The sequence below is a fragment of the Crocuta crocuta genome, unplaced genomic scaffold (genome assembly GCF_008692635.1).
Source record: "Crocuta crocuta isolate KB4526 unplaced genomic scaffold, BGI_CrCroc_1.0 scaffold72, whole genome shotgun sequence".
NCBI classification, from domain to species: Eukaryota; Metazoa; Chordata; class Mammalia; order Carnivora; family Hyaenidae; genus Crocuta; species Crocuta crocuta.
The window spans coordinates 9,604,018-9,624,605 of NW_027529427.1; the positions used below are offsets into that span (position 1 = coordinate 9,604,018).

At 43.7% G+C, this 20,588-nt stretch overlaps 1 protein-coding gene across 5 annotated transcripts in view; it reads right to left on the reverse strand.

The window, feature by feature from the left end:
- Positions 1–20,588, reverse strand: part of MICAL3 (microtubule associated monooxygenase, calponin and LIM domain containing 3) — a 267,770-nt gene that overhangs the window by 82,829 nt on the left and 164,353 nt on the right. For 4 of the 5 annotated variants that reach the window (XM_077759278.1, XM_077759277.1, XM_077759276.1 and 1 more), the window contains exons 14-19: positions 20,326–20,522; positions 18,430–18,542; positions 18,278–18,340; positions 17,606–17,779; positions 15,925–16,008; positions 4,267–4,453 (exon numbers count right to left, since the gene is read on the reverse strand). In XM_077759278.1, coding sequence (XP_077615404.1) covers positions 4,267–4,453; positions 15,925–16,008; positions 17,606–17,779; positions 18,278–18,340; positions 18,430–18,542; positions 20,326–20,522 — 818 coding nt within the window. Of the gene's footprint in view, positions 1–4,266; positions 4,454–5,056; positions 5,165–7,882; positions 7,991–10,375; positions 10,433–12,216; positions 12,316–15,924; positions 16,009–17,605; positions 17,780–18,277; positions 18,341–18,429; positions 18,543–20,325; positions 20,523–20,588 lie in introns of all 5 variants that reach the window. The other variant, XM_077759280.1, reaches the window with a different exon arrangement.

Below are 20,588 nucleotides of genomic sequence, written 5' to 3' on the forward strand. Positions count from 1 at the left end.
TGTATGTTTTGTATCTTATTATTCTTTATGGAACACTCTTCCCTCCTCCATGTGATTCTGATGGGCTATCAACCATGAGGCCTAAAATTATCCACCACAAGAATAAATATATGACCTACACAGGTCAATCAGAATATCTTCTTTCCTTCTAGCCCATTCCAGGATATAGCATGTGGCTAAGTCAGGCTAGCCAGAGCCGTTCTCAGGGATTCTCAGGGACAGTGAGATAGGAAGGGCAACCTTTCTCTGAGATTGCTATCTAGAAGGAAGATATAAACCTAATGCTCAACTTTAATCTGACTTGAGTTTCTATTACTTGTTACCAAGTCTTATTTTATTACAGTATCAGAAAACTACAGTTATAGGGGTGCCTGAGTGGCTCAGTTGGTTACGTGACCTGACTTTGCCTCAGGTTATTATTTCTCAACTCCTGAGTTTGAGTCCTGCATCGGGCTGTGCTGACAGCTCAGAGCCAGGAGCTTGATTTGGAGTCAGTGTCTCCTTTTCTTTCTGCCCCTTCTCAGCTCACACTCTATCTCTCAGTCTCAAAAATAAACATTAAAAAAAAAAAAGAAAGAAAGAAAACTACAGTTATAGTTACTTTCATTCCTTTCTTATATTTTTTTTCCCTGCATTAGTTTGCTTTTTTCTACAAAGTAGAATCCTAGATTTTAAAATACAACTCAATAGGCTAACCTCCAGGGAATCCTCACTAAATTCTGCTATGGTATTCTAAATTAATAAAGAAAAGAGGCTTAGGTTTCAAAACAAGTCCCACAAGTCTAACCAAAAGGTAATTATCAAGAAAATTCTAGGGACGCCTGGGTGGCTCAGTTGGTTGAGTGTCTGACTTCAGCTCAGGTCATGGTCTCATGGTTTGTGAGTTCAAGCCCCACATCGGGCTCTGAGCTGTCAGCACAGCTGAAGCCTGCTTCAGATTCTGTCTTGCTCTCTCTCTGCCCCTCCCCCTGGTCACATTCTGTCTCTCTCTCTCAAAAATAAACAAACATTAAAAAATTTTTTAAAAAGAAAGAAAAAAGAAAATTCCAGAAACTTGTTTTCTCTATAAATGCAGTACAATGTGATGGAAGGAATATGAGCCCTGAAGTCAGATCTCAGTTTAAATGATGTCTCAACCACTCAATAGTCATGTAAACTATTTAGCATTTTGAAACATGTTTCCTCATGTAGAATATGAAGAGAATACTCATAGGGTGACTTAATAAGAGATCACCTTATGTGTTGTAGGTGCTCAATTAATGTCTCCTGAATCAAACTCTTCCCAAACTCAACTTGGTGGTATTTTTTGCTTCTTAGATTAGTAACAAAAAGAGCTAATTTTTAATGTAACATTGACCATGTGCCAGATCTCACATGTATCTCTAAAAGTGATCGTTTGCTCTAGAGTCCAGGAGGCCCACATCCATGTAGAACCACAGGAACCCCGTTCTCCCTGTCCCAGCGTCAACAACAAAGCACGCAACCAGGCTGGCCAGCCTCATCCACGCCCAATGTCACAGTCATTTCCACCTGAGCTCCTGTCGTTCTCTTGCCTGGTAGGCCATCTCTTCCTCTACTTAGCCATTTCATCCTTCTTCCTCAGAGTCTCATGTAAGGTCAGTTAAGTCATTCCTAAAGGCTTCATTGATTTCTTCTTCCTCTAAACTTCTACAAAGTTATAATTTGTATTTCGTCTGTTAGCCTTTAATCATATACTCTTCATTGTTGTTGCTCCACGTGCCCTGGTCTTATCATGCCCATCAGAATGTAAGTTCCCTGAGGAACATTTTACATTTCATCTGTATCCTCAAGAGAATGTGGCAAGGAGGAGTACACAATCTATGGGCAAAAATAATTGTGGATCAATTAATTGGCTGGACCTTGAGCGATCTTCTTTCTAGACTTCAGTAAAAGGCTTACTAAAATAACCTGAACATCAAGGACAGTTAAAAGACACTGGATGGGGCTCTGCCAATCCCTACCCTTGGAAATCAAATGCGTTACAGAAAGAGCAGGTGTGTAGGAATGGTGGAACAGAAAATTTGATACCTAAGAATATACTTTTGCTATTTAGACAACTGTCTTAACTCTTCCCTCACTGGGTGGTGCTTTCTACTAAAGTTACATAAGGACCAGGTACCATAATGGTTAAGAGTTGGCTTTTCTCAGTTCATTACTTTGGCTGCTTTGTTACTACTTCTGACAGAGCTACCTATTTATTCATTATTAGCAGAGTCTGGATGACTGAAGTGACCACTTCCTAATTGTGGCATCCCTCTCCTATGTGACATCACCTTACCATCTCCTCAGTCAAAAATTACCTACCAATGTAATGGAAGTACCATATTGTGATTTATAAGACATATATATTTAGTCACTCAGATAACCAAATATATTCTCATATATATTTGGTCTTCATCCACAGTTTCTGACTCTGCTCTAAACCCTTGGAATTCCCCAAGTGTTGATAGAGATAAAGGTATCTTTGGTTATAACAATTAATGTGACTTTTGGATCCCACCCAAGGGCAGGAGCTGTTGCCAGGAGAACCAACCATGTGATTGGAGGGCTGGACTTTCAGGATACCNCCCTCAAGGGAGAGGGGCTGGAGACGGAATCAAACAATGGCCAATGACTTGGTCAAACATGACTATGCAATGAAGCCTCCATAAAAACCCAAGAGGATGGCGTTCAACTTCCAAGTTGGTGTACATGTAGAGATGTGGGGAAAGTGGTGCCCCTGGAGAGGGCATGGACACTCTATGCCCTTTTCCCAGACCTTGCCTTATGTATTTCTTCACATGGTTATTGATTTGCTATCTTTTACCATATCCTTTAACAAACTGGTATGTGTTTTCCTGAGTTTTGTGAGACACTCTAGCAAATAAAAAGAACCTAAGAAGGAGGTTGTTGGAACCTCCAATCTATAGCTGACGGTCAGAAGCACTGATGGGGCTTGTGACCGGTGTCTAAAGTCGGGGGCAAGGGGGCAATCTTACTGGCCTGAGTCCTTAACCTGCGGAGTCTGATGCTATCTCTGGGCTGAGGAGACAGTGTCAAAACTGAGCTATAGTCTTAGACACCCTGCTGGTGTTGGAGAATTGCTTGGTATTCGGGTGGGGGTAGGGGACTCCAGCTCCCTGCCCCCACATGGGGTTTGGGTCCAGGAATCCAAAAAGAGGGCACATAATGCCACCTCTATAAGCACTCCTATTAATCTAGATCTTTTCATTACTTTTGAATCAGTAAGACTGCCTTTCATGAAGTTTCTTCAGCATTCCATAGGAATGAGTGTAGTAGTCATCAATGTCTTTAAAGAGTTTTAAAGAGCCTTCAGATGGACGGCATGCCATCTTGCCTCTATCAGGCTTTTTTAGTTGTTTACATAATTCTCCATCTTCTGCTCTATTATGGTCTTTCATTTATAAAGACAACAAATGTTATAAAAGGCCGGGGCTTGGACACTGTAGTATATTAGACCTAGATCCTGTGCTACAAGCTTTCAATTCATCAGAGAAATGCTGATGCTAGAGAGAGGTGGGCATAATTTGGTCATCCTCAAGAAGCAAAAGTCTCAGAACCCAGGGGGCATGAGATCTAGTTTCAATTTACTGTTATTGACCTGAGGCAAGAAATAGGACTTCCATAGGCTTGTCATTTCTCCCTCTCTAAAGACAAAAAAAATCTTATTCTCTTCGTGTCCCTTTTATCTTAAGATCCCACCCTGAGGTAAGAAAGCAAGTGTCTGTGAAGCCAGGGAAGTGATTTACATCAACACATGCCATTCTCATTACCGTCACTACTGAGTAATGCTATGCTACGGCCTGGTGACTTTAGGGAAATATTTATAAGAAAGAGTCTTAGAGAAAAAACAAAGCGTAGAGGGAGATGGATAGGAAGGGTTAGGAGAGACAGAAAAAAATGTATTTATAAGAACGCAGTAAGAGGCCCTAAGATCAGCTCATGTGGAAAAAGTGCCCCTAAGCTCAATTTCTTTTCTTTTTTTTAATTTTTAATGTTTTATTTATTTTTGAGAGAGAGAGAGACAGCATGAGCAGGGGAGGGTCACAGAGAGAGAGGGAGACACAGAATCCAAAGACAGGCTCCAGGCTCCAAGTTGTCAGCACAGAGCCTGATGCAGGGCTCGAACCCATGAATTGTGAGATCATGACCTGAGCCGAAGTCAGATGCTCAACCGACTGAGCCACCCAGGCGCCCCCCCTAAGCTCAGTTTCTAAGTATGGCCTCAAGTGCAAAGAGACTCACCGTCCTCGATGTCATAGGCGTAAGCCGAGAGGCGCAGGGTAGTGGCGCAGTACTCGCATTTGAAGCAGCTCCGATGGAAGAACTTGCCCTCAGCACTCAGCCTCTCCATCACGTAGACCCGCTTCTGGCAGAAATAGCACGTGTCGCTGCCTCCTAAGTTCTGTGGGAACTCCTTCTTTATTGAGCCCTGGAATGGGGGATGGTGGAAGATATGTCAGAGCCAATACTTCTCAGCCTCACCTCCTGGAGGTGCGCAATCCTTTCCATAGATGAAACTAACCCTCACTAAGCAATTTTGTTTTGAGACAGACTAAGATGGCTCACTTCGCTATTGGCTCTCCCAAAGAACAATGGCACTACTGCAGTGACTATCAACGGGTGCCCTCTATACAGCAATCGGCAGGAGTTGGTTCTGAATCGATACAACCAAGAGGAATCCCTAGTAAGTTTTACAGAACTTCATAACAAACCAAATTATTTTGACAGAATTCTATTTTGAAGGTAGCATAAAAATACCTACTCAGAGTTCATGTGGTTCTACATGGAGGTGGGTCTCCTGGACTCTAGAGCAAACAATCACTTTTAGAGATAATAAGTATGTTTTTCCACACAACATTCTAAACAACCAATCAGTCCTAAAAATTCAGTTATAAACTTCAGACAACCTAAAAAAAGTCACCGTGTGGCATATATTAGTTATATACGTTACTAAGCTACTTAGAATAAACCAGGTTTGTTTACCACAGCTGTGCTATATCTAGATAGACAGTGCCCTTAATACATCTCTTACCAGTTCCTTCTTGTCTAGAAGGGTTTTGGGCTGTTCTTTCCTTTGAAGCTGATTGGCTATCTGCTCAGCCAATGAGCTCACTCCGCCCGTGTACATCTTTATATACTTCTATTGGTTGGAGATTATAAAATGACCAGAATGATGAGAAATGAGAAGGAAAAAAAAATAAATAAATTAAGAAGACAGGGGAAAAAAATCTTTGAAAGATATAAAATGAATACAAGGTGCAGCAGCAAACCATGCCAATACAGTGCCCACAAGCAGGGAAACTTGGTGGTCAGAGAAATGAGTGTCAATGTCCACACAGAGGTATCACCACAGGTAAGAATGATGTCTGCAGGAATAATTAAATTCAGTAAGGGAGAACTTAGTCTTCCATGTCTTTTCGGAGTATATAGTTCAGGGAGGTGGGAAGACAGGATGGATACAAATACAGAACAGAGTTAAGAAGGGCCTATATTTTAGTGACTCAAATTACATATAAAGAATTCAAGAGGAGTAACTCCCACTCAGACAGGACATGTCCAGATTACCAGTATGTTTCAAGCTGGGTCTAGGAGAGGGCTTGGGAAGTTATTTCCTCATTTAGAAAACAACTAAGCTCAGGGCGCCTGGGTGGCTGTCGGTTAAGCGTCTGACTTCAGCTCAGGTCATGATCTTGCGGTTTGTGAGTTCAAGCCCCATGTAGGGCTCTGTGCTGACAGCTCAAAGCCTGGAGCCTGCTTTGGATTCTGTCTCCGTCTCTCTTTGCCCCTCCCCCACGTGTACTCTGCCTCTCTCTCTCTCTCAAAAATAAATAAACATAAAAAAAAAGAAGAAAGAAAGAAACTAAGGTTATACTTGCAAGGCTGACTCTCCACTTGGTAAATGATGCCAACAGCCTAGTATTACCTTCCTCCTACTAATGCTTCACTCATAACTCTGGTTATATGTATCAAGTATTTCTGAGCTTTATCTGGAAGAATCCTTCTCAGCCCATTCTCCTCCTTGATATTTATGTGTTCTACCCAGGCTCTAAGGCCAAAGCATTCTAGACTGGGGTGGGCACCTTAAACACAGCTGCAGTAGGCTAACAGGTGGAGCCATGTAGACAAGTTGCTTAGTTTAGTCTTGGGAAGTTGGGAAGTCAGAAGTCTTGGGAAGTTTCTAGTCCAGGAGGGATTATTTTTTCATAGGTTGAAAAAGAAAAGAAAAAAATCTAACCAATTCAATCCTCTTCCTAGCAATGTTGAAGAAGTAACAACCAAAACTACAAAATTTCAATTGTAAGCCTTCCTGCTAGGCAGCCTACTGGAGTCTGTCCCCAGGGAATGAGGTCAAAATCTTGCTGGCAGTGCTTTAGAGACTCCCAAGGTCACCCTTCCATGTGAAGATGGCCAGGACACCTGGTGTGCACGACTCTCCTCTCATAAACTGTGTGGAATAAGAGAGCTGCCTGCCTAGTTTGGGGAGCCCTGAACTTCTGACTGAGGAACACACCAGAAGCAGTTGTCTTAAGGATGTCCACAACCCCATCGGGAAGTGGTTTGAACGGACAACACACAAAGTCAGGTGTGAGAGAACTGCTGGCCTGAGCAATGGTGTGCCCTGGGCTGGGCAGGGGCAGACAAGATAAGTGGGCTGGGGGGGAAACTAGCTCTATGTGAACACGAGAATAACAGTACAAATGAGCAAACAATTCTCCAAGATTCAGCTGGAACTGAGGAGTCAATTCTATTTTTCAATTTAAAATAAGGAGATTTCCAAGGATTGGTGCCATTTGCTCATTAACTACACAGCTTATACCCATTAATGGCTCAGAAAAACAAGTGGCTCTAATATCTAAACCTTCTTTAGATTAGAGCTATTAGGGAAGCTTACTCCTGGAACAGACTGACACCAGGCAGAGCTGAGCAGGTCACTTAACAGATGACACTGAGGGTGCAGAAAGTAAGTGAGGGTGTAGGCCAGATGCTACCCCTAAGCCTGGGACACTGAGCAAGCTCTGGATCCTCACTGCTCGGCAAGGACCCTTCCCTACCACCAGAAACTGGCATCCTCAGCAAATATAGCCCAGGGCTGCCTGTGTCAAAGGCATTTGTCACATTCAGTTCTCAGTGATGCAGTAATACTGACAAGCATCCCCCCAAAAGAGGTGGAAACTCAAGTTTTATTTTTTCTGGCATGAATAGCAGATGGTATCCTTCTCCCCACTCTTAAGAAACAGTCTAAATGTGGCAATTGCTGGACTTACACTTTTGCCACCACACATGCATATGCTTCCACACACATACCATACAGACTGCTCGAGAACAGGAAACATAAACAGAAAGGGCAAAAGGAACCACCGACCTTTCTCTAAACTACTCTATAGCTGGATCAGTTCCACTGTGGGAAATAGCAGGGTTCATTCCTCAAGTAATTACAATTCAAGAGGCACCCACAATACTGCATGTTCACCACTCCATTTAAGAGATTTAATTACACTATTGTTCATATTTTGTAATACATATCCATACAAAGACATTTGGAATTTAAAAAGTTAATGGCTGAAAAATGTTTGTTATTATTTTATATAGTTGAAATATAATAGAAGTGGGTTTACTTTGACAGAATTGGATGCAATGAAAGCTAGCAGCCTCTTTAACTTTGGCATATGCCTACAGACCTCACATGCAAAACCGACAGACACACACACAGACAGACATACATACACACAAGCGGATTCCCACAGAAGACAGGACAAAGTTAAATGCTCTGTAACCTCCCTCCGGCCCGATGACATTTGCGTAGGTGAACTGAGAGGCTGAAGAGGAAAGAGCTTTGCCAAGTCCCAGGCTGTGCTACCTGTCGGAGAGAGTCAGAGGAGGGAGAGGCGGGGCGGTTGGAGGAGCGAAGACTAAGAGAAAGCTCCCACTGGTCAACAAAAAATCGACGAGAAGGTTCAGGTTCTGGCTACAAAATATAAGATGGAGAAAAAAAAATCAAAGGAAATGTTAAATAAAAAGTTACATACTGACCTGAATGTAAGGAATTTGGGGGTTTTAGACCTTTATCTAAATAACAAATACAGTGAAGAGACATTCTTAGTTCCCAAAAGCAGGAGTGGCTCATGCAAGGCTTCCATTTTACTTTCAGCTCGCTCACCCTTTGCCTCATGCTTACTGTGATGCTCGCTCTGGAACATGGTCACTGCAGTCGGGAGCCATCTCTGAAAGCCTTGTCTTGTCTTGCTTGGTGGTCTTATGCTAGCCATCCCAAGTGGATAATGCTGCCAGCCAGGAGGCAACAGAGGCCAGGGGCCGCGTCCTACTCACACACCCACTCTATATGCTCTGTAGAGCCCTTCACAGGCTTGAGCTGGGAATTCTCTGGGCAAAAGGAGATTGTACCACCTCATCACTCCACTGGCCTTACAAACAGCAAATAGGGACAGCAAATCTAGAACGAAGCTTACTCCTCCATAAAGGCCAGAAATGTGGCTTTGTCTCTTCCTATGGCTAGTGCTCACAGAAACTCTGCCTGCCAAGGAGCCAGCCAAATCCTAGCAATGATCAGGAGAAAAGATCCCAAGTCCTCTGGAGACTGCATGCAGCATGTGTTGCAAAAGTAAGCTGGGATCTTCCTCGGTGGTGGACAGGCAGCCGGGAACTGTCCAGTCCCCAGAGAGGGAGATGGGGGCTTAGAGCTCTGGTAAGTGAAAACTGCCCAGTTTCCTACAAGGTTCAGGATGAAGTACTTGCAGTATTTCCCATGACAGAGGGAAGTACTACTGTCATGGTGAGAGAAGCCCTTTGCCCCTCTAGCTCCACGCAGATCCATCACACCCCCAACTCAGCCCCACCCCCACTAAATTCACAGCTTTAAGTGGTGACAATGTGGAGTGTCACCACCCCTGCTCCAGATGCTCAGCCAGCTCACTGGCCCTTAGCTCAGCACTTGGGGTGGGCTCAGAGACATAGGCCCAAGGGGGAGATCTCTGTAGAAGAGTATCATCCACCAGAGAGAAACAAGGGAGAAGGCAACTCTCCCAGGGACGGCAAAGCAGTGAAGCTAATGGGAAGACTGGGGGTGGGAGTGGATGGGAGCAGGTGAGTGCATGGGGTAAGAGCATGGAATAGTGGACAGAAAATCCTGGAAGAGAACACATTCAGTAACCCTTAAAAGTATCTAGACAGGATCCCTGCAGTGAAGAATCCGGAAACCAATCCATTGGGAAAATGAAAGAAAATTCCCTGCAAACCTTCATAATTCCTGAGTTCAAAATCCTACCTTTCTTCTGGGGCATTGTAGCCCTAGATTTTGATGGTTTCTCCCTGCCCATCTCTCCTTTTATTTAACACACTTCCCTCTATTCTTTTTCAATTAGGCAGTTTCATTAAAAAAATCACCAGGGCCTCATTAACTATGCATTCACTGAAATGCAGGGCTTGCCCTTCTCTGTGAAAACGCCTACTTTTCTTTTTGAGAGGAATACAGCCTGGGAAGAAGGAATAAAGAGGCTGGGCACATAGTGCTTGTGGGAGGAAGCAGCCCAGACAGAAATGAAGAAAGCAGAGCTGGGCTGTGAGTGACGAGATGAAAAGGACACCCTCCTTCCACTTCGGCCCTGGTCTCTTCTCCTTAAGCCAGCACCAATCCACGCAGGTCACCTGCTTCTGCTTGGCGACAGAGTGTAAGAACAGAGCACTAGCTTCCTTCACCGTGACTGTATTTCTCAGAGAGCAAAGACAGAAAGAGAAGTAAAAATAAAAAAGGCCCATGTGAAATTAACAGTTATATAGGATTCTTCACTCTTGCTGCAGAGCTTAACTCAGTCAGGGATCAGGTTTAAGTGTAACAATGACAACCAAAAGTTTCATAAAATAAGCAGGCTTTTTAAAATGAGCATCTCTGCTATTCAAATTATATGATGGCCAGGTGTAATCAGTAGGTCCCCCTTCAGTTTTTCAGAAGAGACTAACTAAAGCTTTTCATTATGCACCCCTATCTTGCCACCACCTTCCTTCCCCTCCATCGGCTCTTCATACTTGAAAAGTCCCCACACCAGTAAGAGCTTTGGCTCTTAATTTCTACCTCAAGATCCCCGAATGTCCAAAGATGTAAGCAAATGCCACCTGCTGACTGATGTCAATGCTGGGCAGATGAATGCTCTCCTGTGAATGCTATTTACATGGGTCAATATGGTTAGCAACAAGAATTCTTGCTCTTGGCTGAGTGACCAGAGTGTGCACAAAGCAAGTGGAGAGGGGACCATCCCCACCGTCCCTCTGCCCCACCACCTCAGCGTGCCCCGTCCATTTGGCTCTCAGCATCCCATGCCATGATTCATGCTTTTACCCTCTCATGGTGGGGACTCTGCTTGCCACGGCTGTCAGCATCAAGATCCCTGTACGTCTGTTGGCAACAAAGTAGAGACTTAAGCTCCATCCAAATGTTCTATGTGGCCCTACTAAGTGACAGTGCCAGATATTCAGAATTCATTTCAACACACATCCCCTGCCCCTGACAGATCCCCACCCCAGGAAACCACAATCCCATCTATATCAAATCCCGCGACCCCAGGACAACTTTCTGTCCAACACTCTGTCCATCTGGCCTCCAGTGAGGTCAGCCACACGAATAAAGAACTACGGTTAGTACAGAAGTGGAACAAACATATTTCTTTTCACACAGTGGCACAAGATCAGAGGCATTAAATGTATGGTTTAAAACGAGAAGCTGGTTAGGAGGGTGAAGTTTTCCATAACAAGATATTAGAAAGGAAAAGGTGAGGAGATGGAAATTGGCTGAACAAATGGCCATTAAACAGTTCAGAGGAAACTCCAGGATGGGGAGTGGTCCCTGAATAGGAACATGGGACCAAAGCATCATTTATTAAAGGGAGAAGTAGACGATGACTGGAAGCATTTTCAGTCAACAGATAGGAATATGTACATGACAGGCAAGGAAATCCTAAGACAGGCATATGGCTGCCTCTACGGACCTGAGGAAACAACTATCAGCAATTGTGTGGGAAAAGGGAAGGCTACTCATCACTCTTTGGATTACTGGTGAGGATTCAGCCGACGGCCTCATACTGGTGGAAGAACTAATCCAAAGCTTCTGAGTGGCCCATGAACATGTGGTCTCCACAGGCAGGATGAGGCCAGAGCCTGGGTTCCAGAGTCACACCACCCAGATTCAATTCCTGACTCCATTACTTACTGTGTGAACTTGTACAAAGTACTTGGCTTCCCTGCCCTATGCCTCAGTCTCGTCTGTAACATGGAGATGATAATAGTACCTGCCATAGGGTTATTGTAAGAACTGATGTTGATAACACATCAAGAACTGAGAGTGCCACCTGGACCTAAGTGTTAATTATTACCTAGAGACAAGGTATAGGGTAATTACTAAATCTACAATGGCTGAGTTCTTAGGCCCAGGGACACAGTGCAGGCCTTTAACAATCAGACATGTTACTCAGGGGCCCCTTTTAAATAGGCCACCTTAGTTGAGAAAATGCCTTTCCATAGATCCTGCCTTTAAAATTAGTATTTTATTTTATAGGAATGTCCTACAAAGGTCAATTTATATTCTATAGTTTATGAAAGTATGCTTGTTGTCCTCTTTAATCATGTCTGTGGTTAACTGCTCTATAAAGCATTTTCAAATGGTCTGCCTGTAGTGTGAGTGGGGTAGATGGGAAGGGTAGGTATTTGCTGGCACAAGTTGGAAAAGCGCAAGGCAGGGCTCTCAAAATCAGAAGGAATCAAACTCATGTAGTGAGGTCCTATAAAAAGCTTCCAAAAGCCCATCCTAATTATATCTCCTTGTGCAGCAAGACAAAAGTGGCTGCTTTAAATGAGGTTATGTAAAAATGTGTTGCTCTCTGGGGCTTTTTGGACCTTATATCTGTGACAAATATAGTTGAAATTTTAGGCTGTGCTTGCTTGCATAGTTGTTCTCCTATGATGTGGGACTAAATTAAACCAGGGTTTGCATATATTAAGTGCTATCCTGAGGTCTTACTGGGAATTGTTCATCTGTAGCAATAAAAGTGCTTCTATTACAAATGGTCTTTCTGTTCTTTGTTATTTCTGAAAAGAGGGGGTCCTGATTTGGTCTCTGCCCTAGCCACCTACACAGGCAGGAAGGAAGACAGAGACAAGGACCACGGAGCATGCAGAGAAGATCACCTGCTGGCTGCCAGGCGCCCGACAGGGAGGTGGAGTAGGGGGAGGAGAGAGTGTGATCACTTTTTTGGGGCAGGTCCGAGAATGCTCCTTTTCCCGTCGCTTTTACACCAACAGACACAAACAGAGAGAACATTGGTGAAACAGGTGCCATGTTTAGGCGGGTTCTGGAAGGGCTAAAGGGCATCTGCCAAAACCATCCCTCCCTTGCCTCTCCATGCTCAACAGCAGTTACTGTATGGTCAGGGAGGACGACTTGTCACCATTGATCGTTGGCCTCCGGGTCACACTTGTGCTGTTTGATAAGTGCAGACCACATGAACAATCTCCGCAGCTGGCCTTGGGGTCAGAACTTGCAGTCTAACACTTTCTAAGTGCCAGGGATCAAGGGTATCTTCTTTGTGAGTTTTACCAGGAAAGTTGAGGACAGAAGAAATGGGCTTGGATGTAAGTAGAGAAAAAGGGCACACAGGCCTACTATCACGAGGGGAACATGGAGACTGCCTCCCAACGGCTCAGTCACCTCTACACCCACCAGCAGCAAAGCAGCACTCTCCCGGAGGGCTCACCCAAGACAACACCGTGCCCTGGCTTCCCTCTTCTCAGTCCCCTCACTCACGCTCAAAACGTTCTGGAAAACTACCAAGGAAATACAAGAAAGTGCAGGAAACAGAATATAAAACTTAAACATCTTCCACTAACTGAACACCATATATACCCATGGATTATTTCCCCATGTTGCCCCTCTCCTTTCTACTCCCTGCCTGTGAATCTATCATTTAGAGAACTCTTCAGTACTTCGGGAACAATTACTTATTTCTAGGCCAGAGGAATCCTCCATTTCCTCATGCCCAGAATGATCACATGGGGCAGCACACAGGTGAAGCATGGGAGGGAGAAGGAGCCACAGAGGTTGTGAGGTTGTGAGGCCCGGGGAAAGAGTCCCACTGTTTGTTCCAACTTCACATAACAATTTACTTCCATATCAAGGCTGGATGCCTGCAGGACGCATTTCTGAGATCAAAAGATAGAAGGGCGGGGAGGGCCAAAGTGTTTACATAGTTAGATAAAAAAAAAAAAAGAAGTCACTGGCAAGCAAAATTGTTACTCATTTTCCCTTGTCTATACCATGACCTAAGTGCAAACCGATTCTTGTGCCAACTCGGCCACCATTGCCCTGCTTGCCACACCCTAGTGCCTCAATCCAAACCTCTTCAAGAAAAACAAAAAGTGAGTCATGGTAAGGTACTGCCAGTCAGCCCTTCATTCCTAAAGGGGGAGAAGGAGGGCCACAGACGATGAGTCAGAAGCAGAGGGCCACTGGAGCACACTACTGGATCCCCCTGTTCCCACGTTTCTGGAGCACGTGGCACTGCCTGCCAATGTTTTCTTTTAGGAGATAAATTTACAAGGCCAAGACTCATGATGCCGCCCCTGATTTAGTGTTGAGAAAAAACTACATGTGAGTTAGTTTTTTCATGGCCAAGTAAATTCACAGTTCCAAACTCCATAGAACAACGATCTAACAGGATTCTCACTGTTCATGGTTTCACCAAGATCTACTCAGATACCCTTTCCACTGTGATCTCTGGTGCCCACTCCACAGAACCCAGGTTTGCCTTCAATGGCTCTATTCTGTGGCCTGCAGAGCCTAGCAACATTCTACTTCATGGACTGTAATCCCGTATTACCCAGATGACAACCTAGCTATGTGTCTCCATGTCGCATCCCACACAAGGTTAGAGGTCACCAGATGGTTCACAAAAAGGGGAAAGATAAACAGTTCCACAAACAACAAGCTCTTGATGCCCCTTTGGTACAGTTCCATTAGGTGAAGAGCTCATGTGCCAGTCTTCACCAGGACAGAGGCCTCAGCTGAGCCAGCCTCCTTGGGTCACACTTAATACCCCTTGAGACCTCCCAGCAAGCCAACCCAAAGCTGCTCTGGGCACACACCTTTTAAAGTCATCTGTTCATCCGTCTACATGTGTTACTACTGACTTTCCTTCCCTTTTGCTTCTCGTATCTCAGACGACCTTTCTGGACACTGTCAGAATCTAGTTTAAAGTTCACTTTCCCCTTCAGCAGATCCTCAACTAAAAATTACCTTTCAAATCACACAACCACGTAGACTTCAAGACAAAGGTAAGAAAATAAAATTGAATTCCTTTTTTAAAAAAATTTTAGTTCCTTTTATTTTATTTTTTCCTTTCATAGTTTATTTTTTCCAATCACTATACCTTTTATTTTTTATTTTTTTAATAGTTTATTGTCAAGTTGGTTTCCATATAACACCAATGCTCATCCCCACAAGTGCCCTCCTCCATGCCCATCTCCCCCCTCCCCTCCCACCCCCATCAGCCCTCAGTTGATTCTCAGTATTCAAGAGTCTCTCATGGTTCGCCTCCCTCCCTCTCCCCCACTATTTTTCCCCTTCTTCTCCCCCATGGTTTATCTATACAATGGAATACTACATGGCAATGAGAAAGAATGAAATGTGGCCATGTGTAGCAACATGGATGGAACTTGAGGGTGTTATGCTGAGCAAAATAAGTCAGGCAGAGAAGGACAGATACCATATGTTTGCACGTATAGGAGGATTAGGAGGAACTTAACGGAGGACCATGGGGGAGAAATTGAATTTCTAATGAACTTTGTTTGTTTGTTTGTTTTCCAGAAGACCTCCCCTAGGCGTAGAGAAAGAAGCAGGTTGAGGGGGCTGTTGTGAGTCTGGACATTGCTTCCTAGCTTCTATCTCAGACTCATGGGCCCTGCCTTTAATGTGGCATATTATTTAAAAAGAGGTTAGAAAGGAAACTTTTGCCCTGAATATAATTCAAATAAAACCCACTTGCCACTCCCCCCAGCACCTCCCAGTAATAGCTGGCACTCTGAAGCACAAGTGGAAATTGAGGGTCAGCTCACTTGACCTCTCAGAATCTTAGTCCTAAATGATACCAAACCATAAGACAGAGAATCCAGGCTGCACTCACTAGACCAGGAACTTGCTCAACTGTGACTTGGGAGAAAATATGGCAGAGGCCCCAATCTTTCTGATGGTCTTCCTATTATCAGCCAGGTGCCACGCCCCACCCCCTTTTCTGTCCTATCCTGCTTACAAGCAGCTTTCTAGGAGATCCTGTAAAAACTTCATTGAAAAATTTCAAAGAGTATTTTAAATGGAGACAAAACACCCAGAAAATGCCCACGATCATCTTTGTCGAGGGTCTGGAACAAATACAAATCACAGTTCAAGGCTACTTCTTGGCTAACATTTTCCTACTTAACATGAAAGGCTCCATTGCTCCAATTCTCAGCCTTGCTGAATCCAGGATTCTCCTTCCACTGGTTACAAGGATACATGAAAGCAAAATACCAACTTGGGACAAAGGTTATAATGGTAAAACCGTAGATGCTAAGGTACCTAAACTACATCCCACATAGCTTTAGCAAGTTTCAACACCAAATAACCTACCCTTTTAAGTGATTTCTCAATTCCCAAAGAGTTAAATCAATCATGCAATACAATCAGTATGGTCTGTTAAACTTTCCCCCTCAGTTGCTACTCAAAAGAGCCCAGAGGCTTCCTGTCCTTGGGAGCGAGGATTCTAAAGTGTTGGAGGCCTCAGCCATGGCTGGCTCAGAGGGAGGAGTGGGGTTGGAAGGCCCAGGGAAGCAGCACCCATTCTGGTCCCTGGGCAGCTCCTTTACCTGTTTCCACTGGGGGGTGGGAGCAGGGCGACCCTGCTCAGGTAGGCAGCAGGACGGCTGGCTGGCCCCACGCTCTTGTGTCGGCTGTGACACACAGGCCAGGTATGGGTGGGGGACAGGGCATGGAGACAAAACAAAATAAAATACATTAAGGTAGGAGAAGACACAAAAAAGACATTCATGCATGGTAGACAGACACACATCTATGAGCTGGGAGTTGGGGGAGACACAATTAATTCTTAGAAAGGTACACTTATAACGAAAACAAGATACCCCACCCCCACAAGCCAAAAGCAAAGGCAAAAGGGAAAAAAAGAGGAAATCCGAAGCTGTAATTTTCATTATCCTCTTCTCTAGCTCAAAGCTCTGAGCCTAAACTACTAATTCAGGTTTGGAAAACTAATCTTTCTGCTCAAAATGAGGAAAACAACCTTCCCTTAAGGGCACACTTCCTCTCACGGAGAGTGTTCCAGCCTTCCTGAGATGAGGCAGATCCCGCAGGATATGAGAACTCTCAGGCAACCTCAGATGTTTACCAATGAATATTATCATCTTCTCTATGAGCCGCGACATGCATGACCGGAGTGTGAAGATTAATAACCAAAGGCTAAATGTGAGAAGAAGTTAATCATGGCCCGACTCCAAGCAAAGTCAGTAGCCCCCTCAGCCCTGGTCTACTAGAACAACAGCTGATTATGTATGGAAAAGATGAAGAAGGAGAGTAAAAGACTAAAAAGAATGGGCTCCCTTTCCTCTGGATGTTCTCTCAGATCATTAGGGAGCTTTGTAAGAAATGTTCTGTGTAAATCTCAGAATCCCAGCACCTCCTCTTGTAAGACATTTTCGTGACTTTCAGACTAGCAAGAGGAGAGACAAGACGTAACAAAGACATCTCAAGTCAAAATGCTCCTGTCTAGCACTCTCTGGTTTGACTTATGGGAACACAAGTTAGTCTCCACGATGACTCTAAAATGTTCATAAGTCTTGGCCCAGCTCGAGGATAGCCTAAGAATACCATTTGCAACACACAAAAGATCTATCACAAGAATGTTTACTATCTCTGTAGTTTATCATAAAAGATGAGAAACAATGAAAACATCCAACACCAGAGGAAGAGTTAAGAAAAGCATGGCACACATACATTTTAGAGGCTTATAGAGCTTGGAACAACATAGGAATATGCCCAAAGTTATGTGAACAATGCAGAACAGGAAGTGTATATTAAGAATAACCTCAACTATGGAAACAAAAATGCACTGAAAAAAGAATAGAAAGAAACAACAAAATGTTAACAGAATTAGAGGTGTCTTGATTACCTTTATTATAGTTTTCAGCATTTTCCTCAGTAAACATCTATGTCTTTCATAATTCAAATATGTCTGCATGTATGTGAACATATAAACATGTATAGATATAGAAATTTAAAACTCTTCCTCTGATTTTTTTGTCACAGACACCTTAGACCTGAACGGTGAGGATAAAGCAGTGCTGAAAGCACACAAGGAGCTTATAAAATACTTTTCTCTGCCGCAGTCAGACAAGGGGAAAACCAGACACCAGTCTTGAGTGCGTGAATGCTCGGCTGAGACACACCCCACCCCATTTCTCTTGACTGAGACTATCCCTCCATCCTATGTGGCCAGACTAAATGTGGATGAATGAGATGTAATGTGGGGTTTACCTGTCTCCTCATGCCAGTGGACTGTGGAGGTGCATTCTCTTCAAATTTGGCCAGCAGCTGGGTTGCCATGTATTTCACTTTGTTCTGGTTTCCAAGGGCTACATCCATCCTTCTGTCTGTCAGAGTGCTCACCAGTGTGGGCCTTCCTCCTCTGTAGCCCCGGGGTGCTTCCTCCTGATAAACACCAATGCCCCAAACCCAGACTCTGTTAGAGAAATCCCCCCTCACCCCCCAAATGCCCTTCCCTCAAAGAAGAAGTGTGGCCAGTGCCTGGGATGGTGGCTGGTATTTTTGCTTTAGGTTAAGCTTAACAGCTTCTCTTAAGGTTCTAATCTCAAGATGCAGTCAGGAAGACTTTGGTGCATGAAGCACTAGAAACAGGTACTCAGACTTTTGCTGGTATTGCTGTATCTCATAAAAGTCACTGCCCTCTGCCAAATGTTTAATTCTAAAGGGACAGGAAAGCACCGGGGCACATGTGTGTCTGTTCCTTTGGACGCTCTCCAAAACATTAAACAAAGGCAGAAGCCCACTGAAAAGGCATCTGCCCACAAAAATTCTCATAAAAAATGAATATGAAAAGACCTAATAATACTAAATTGGAAATTAAGGATTTAGGACAAAAAGGGCAATTCAGTATGATCATTCTAACAAATCCCAGATAATTCTTACCTCTTCCGATTGACTGGTCTTTCTCCTCTTTCCAGCACCATCCAAGTCCTTTTCCTTTTTATCCTATACCAAGAGAGGAGGGATACTATGTTATCCTAGGCACTATACCTTGCCTTTAGGTTTGCAGCAGGTCAAAAACCTCTTCCATTTACCTTGGGAGAACGCTTCCGAGAGATGGTCTGCCCAAGTTTGCTTAGGAAGGAGATGGGAGATTTGGTGCTAGCGATAAGGACTGCTTTCTCCTCAGCATTCAGGTCCAAGGCATCTGTGAAAAGGAAGCAATGTTTGAGGACAGCCCTGGAGGGGGCTTCAAAAATACTGACCAGGATTACCACCTTGCAGGTGGCTCACAGAACCTCAGGCAACTCTAAAGGTTCGTCTGCTCTGATAAAAGCAAGCAGAACTCAAGAGGAAATTCCACAAAGGAAATGTACATTTAGGTCTGAATGTTGAGCTTTCTCTTTTCCATCCATGTAAACGGAACCGACTCTTCCAATCCACTTCAGTCACAAAATCCCCCGTTTGCTCTTCAAAAGTTGGACTCTGCCTATGAGTGTTAGTTACAACAGACTGCTAAAGCCTCATCACCCTGGTGATAGAAAGTTCAAGGTGGAGGGAGATAGGAAGGGTATGTGGATCAGGGTCATTGGTTTTAATTATTCATTTAGCTACACATAAAGGCAAGGCTCTCTCTAAATAGATACACTGATACTAGAATATGAATTTCTGTTATAAGAACTGCATATTGAATCAGAAAAAAACATGGATATCTCTATGAGTATGTGGACTAGAAGACATTGGAGAATCACCAAATTTGTGGATTCTGATATTTTATTAGTAACACTAGTAATTTTTAAACTTTTTTTTAATGTTTTATTTATTTCTGAGAGGGAGAGAGAGAGGCAGCGTGAGTAGGGAGGGTCAGAGAGAGAGGGAGATACAGAATCTGAAGCAGGCTCCAGGCTCTGAGCTAGCTGTCAGCACAGAGTCCAATGCAGGGCTCGAACCCATGAACCGTGAGTTCATGACCTGAGCCAAAGTTGGACGCTTAACCAACTGAGCCACCTAGGCACCCTGACACTAATAATTTTTTAAATAATTGAAACCAATAACATACTGTAGATATTTGTTAAATCTTTCTGTCTGCCAAACACTCTTCTTAGCATATCACAATTTTGTTATACATACATAAAATCCAGTTTGTGGATAGGAAAACTGAGGCACAGGGAAATTTAGTAACTTGCCCAAGGTCAAACCGGTAGAAGTACTGGGAAATAAGCCCAGGTCGGGTACCACACACTACCCTTACTCCAAGGGACAATAAATGACAACAGGGACATTTTTTTGTAGTATAATACTCTGGTAGACTGAGGCAGCAGGCTAAGGGCCAAACAAAGACTTTGAAAAACACTAAAAGGTAGGAGAAAAGAAATAAGCCAGAGAATCAACAGTTACAGAAGAAAGAGAATGAAGCAAACAAGTATGGGACCACAGAAGCCAACAAGCAGAGAGAACTTCAAGAAAAAGGACATCATTCCATAGTTCTGAATAATGCAGAAAAGCCAAGTGCATGAGAGATGTGAAATAAGAAAAGAATACAGATTTGGTGATTGTTCATGATTGTGGAGAATAGTTTTGGCAGAGCAGCAAAAACAAAAGCCAGGTTGCAAAGTGTTACAAAGTTTAGGCCTTAGGAGGTTGAGGCCTTAATTATAAACCACTTTTTCAAACAGGCTGGTTTTGAAAGAGAAAGTAGTAGAGTCAGGGAAAGCATTTTGCATAAGAATGATTTTTGCTTATTTACAGACTTAGTGAGAATGATACAGGAAAAGGAAGAAAGGTTGAGAACACTCTATCAGAGAAGGAAAAAATAATGGAACAATGTTCCAGAGACTTATCAGGAAAGTCAACCAGTAATAACACAGAGTAAGTGCAGGTTTGCTTTTGGTGGTACTGATGAAGGACATGGTTAGAAGGAAAAACAGAAAAGTGAGGCAAGAGCAGGGAAGAAATGGAAGACCTCCATACCAGTGCCTGCCAGCCCTTACCACTGGAGGGGAGTGAGTCCTTGAACATCTCGTAGAACTGAGTCAGGTACATCACCATAGACAGCTTGTCGGGCTCCCCCACCGAGGCCATTTCTTTGCCTGTCATGATGGGAGAAATGCCCAGTTCCTTCTCAGCAATATCAAAAGCCAGCTGGTTATTCTTCTCCACATTTTGCTCATCCAAAGAGTCAAAATCTCTAAGAAACCAGATGAGAAAAACATATCATGAAGTCTTGCTTGTCCTCACACTGGAAAACACAGTA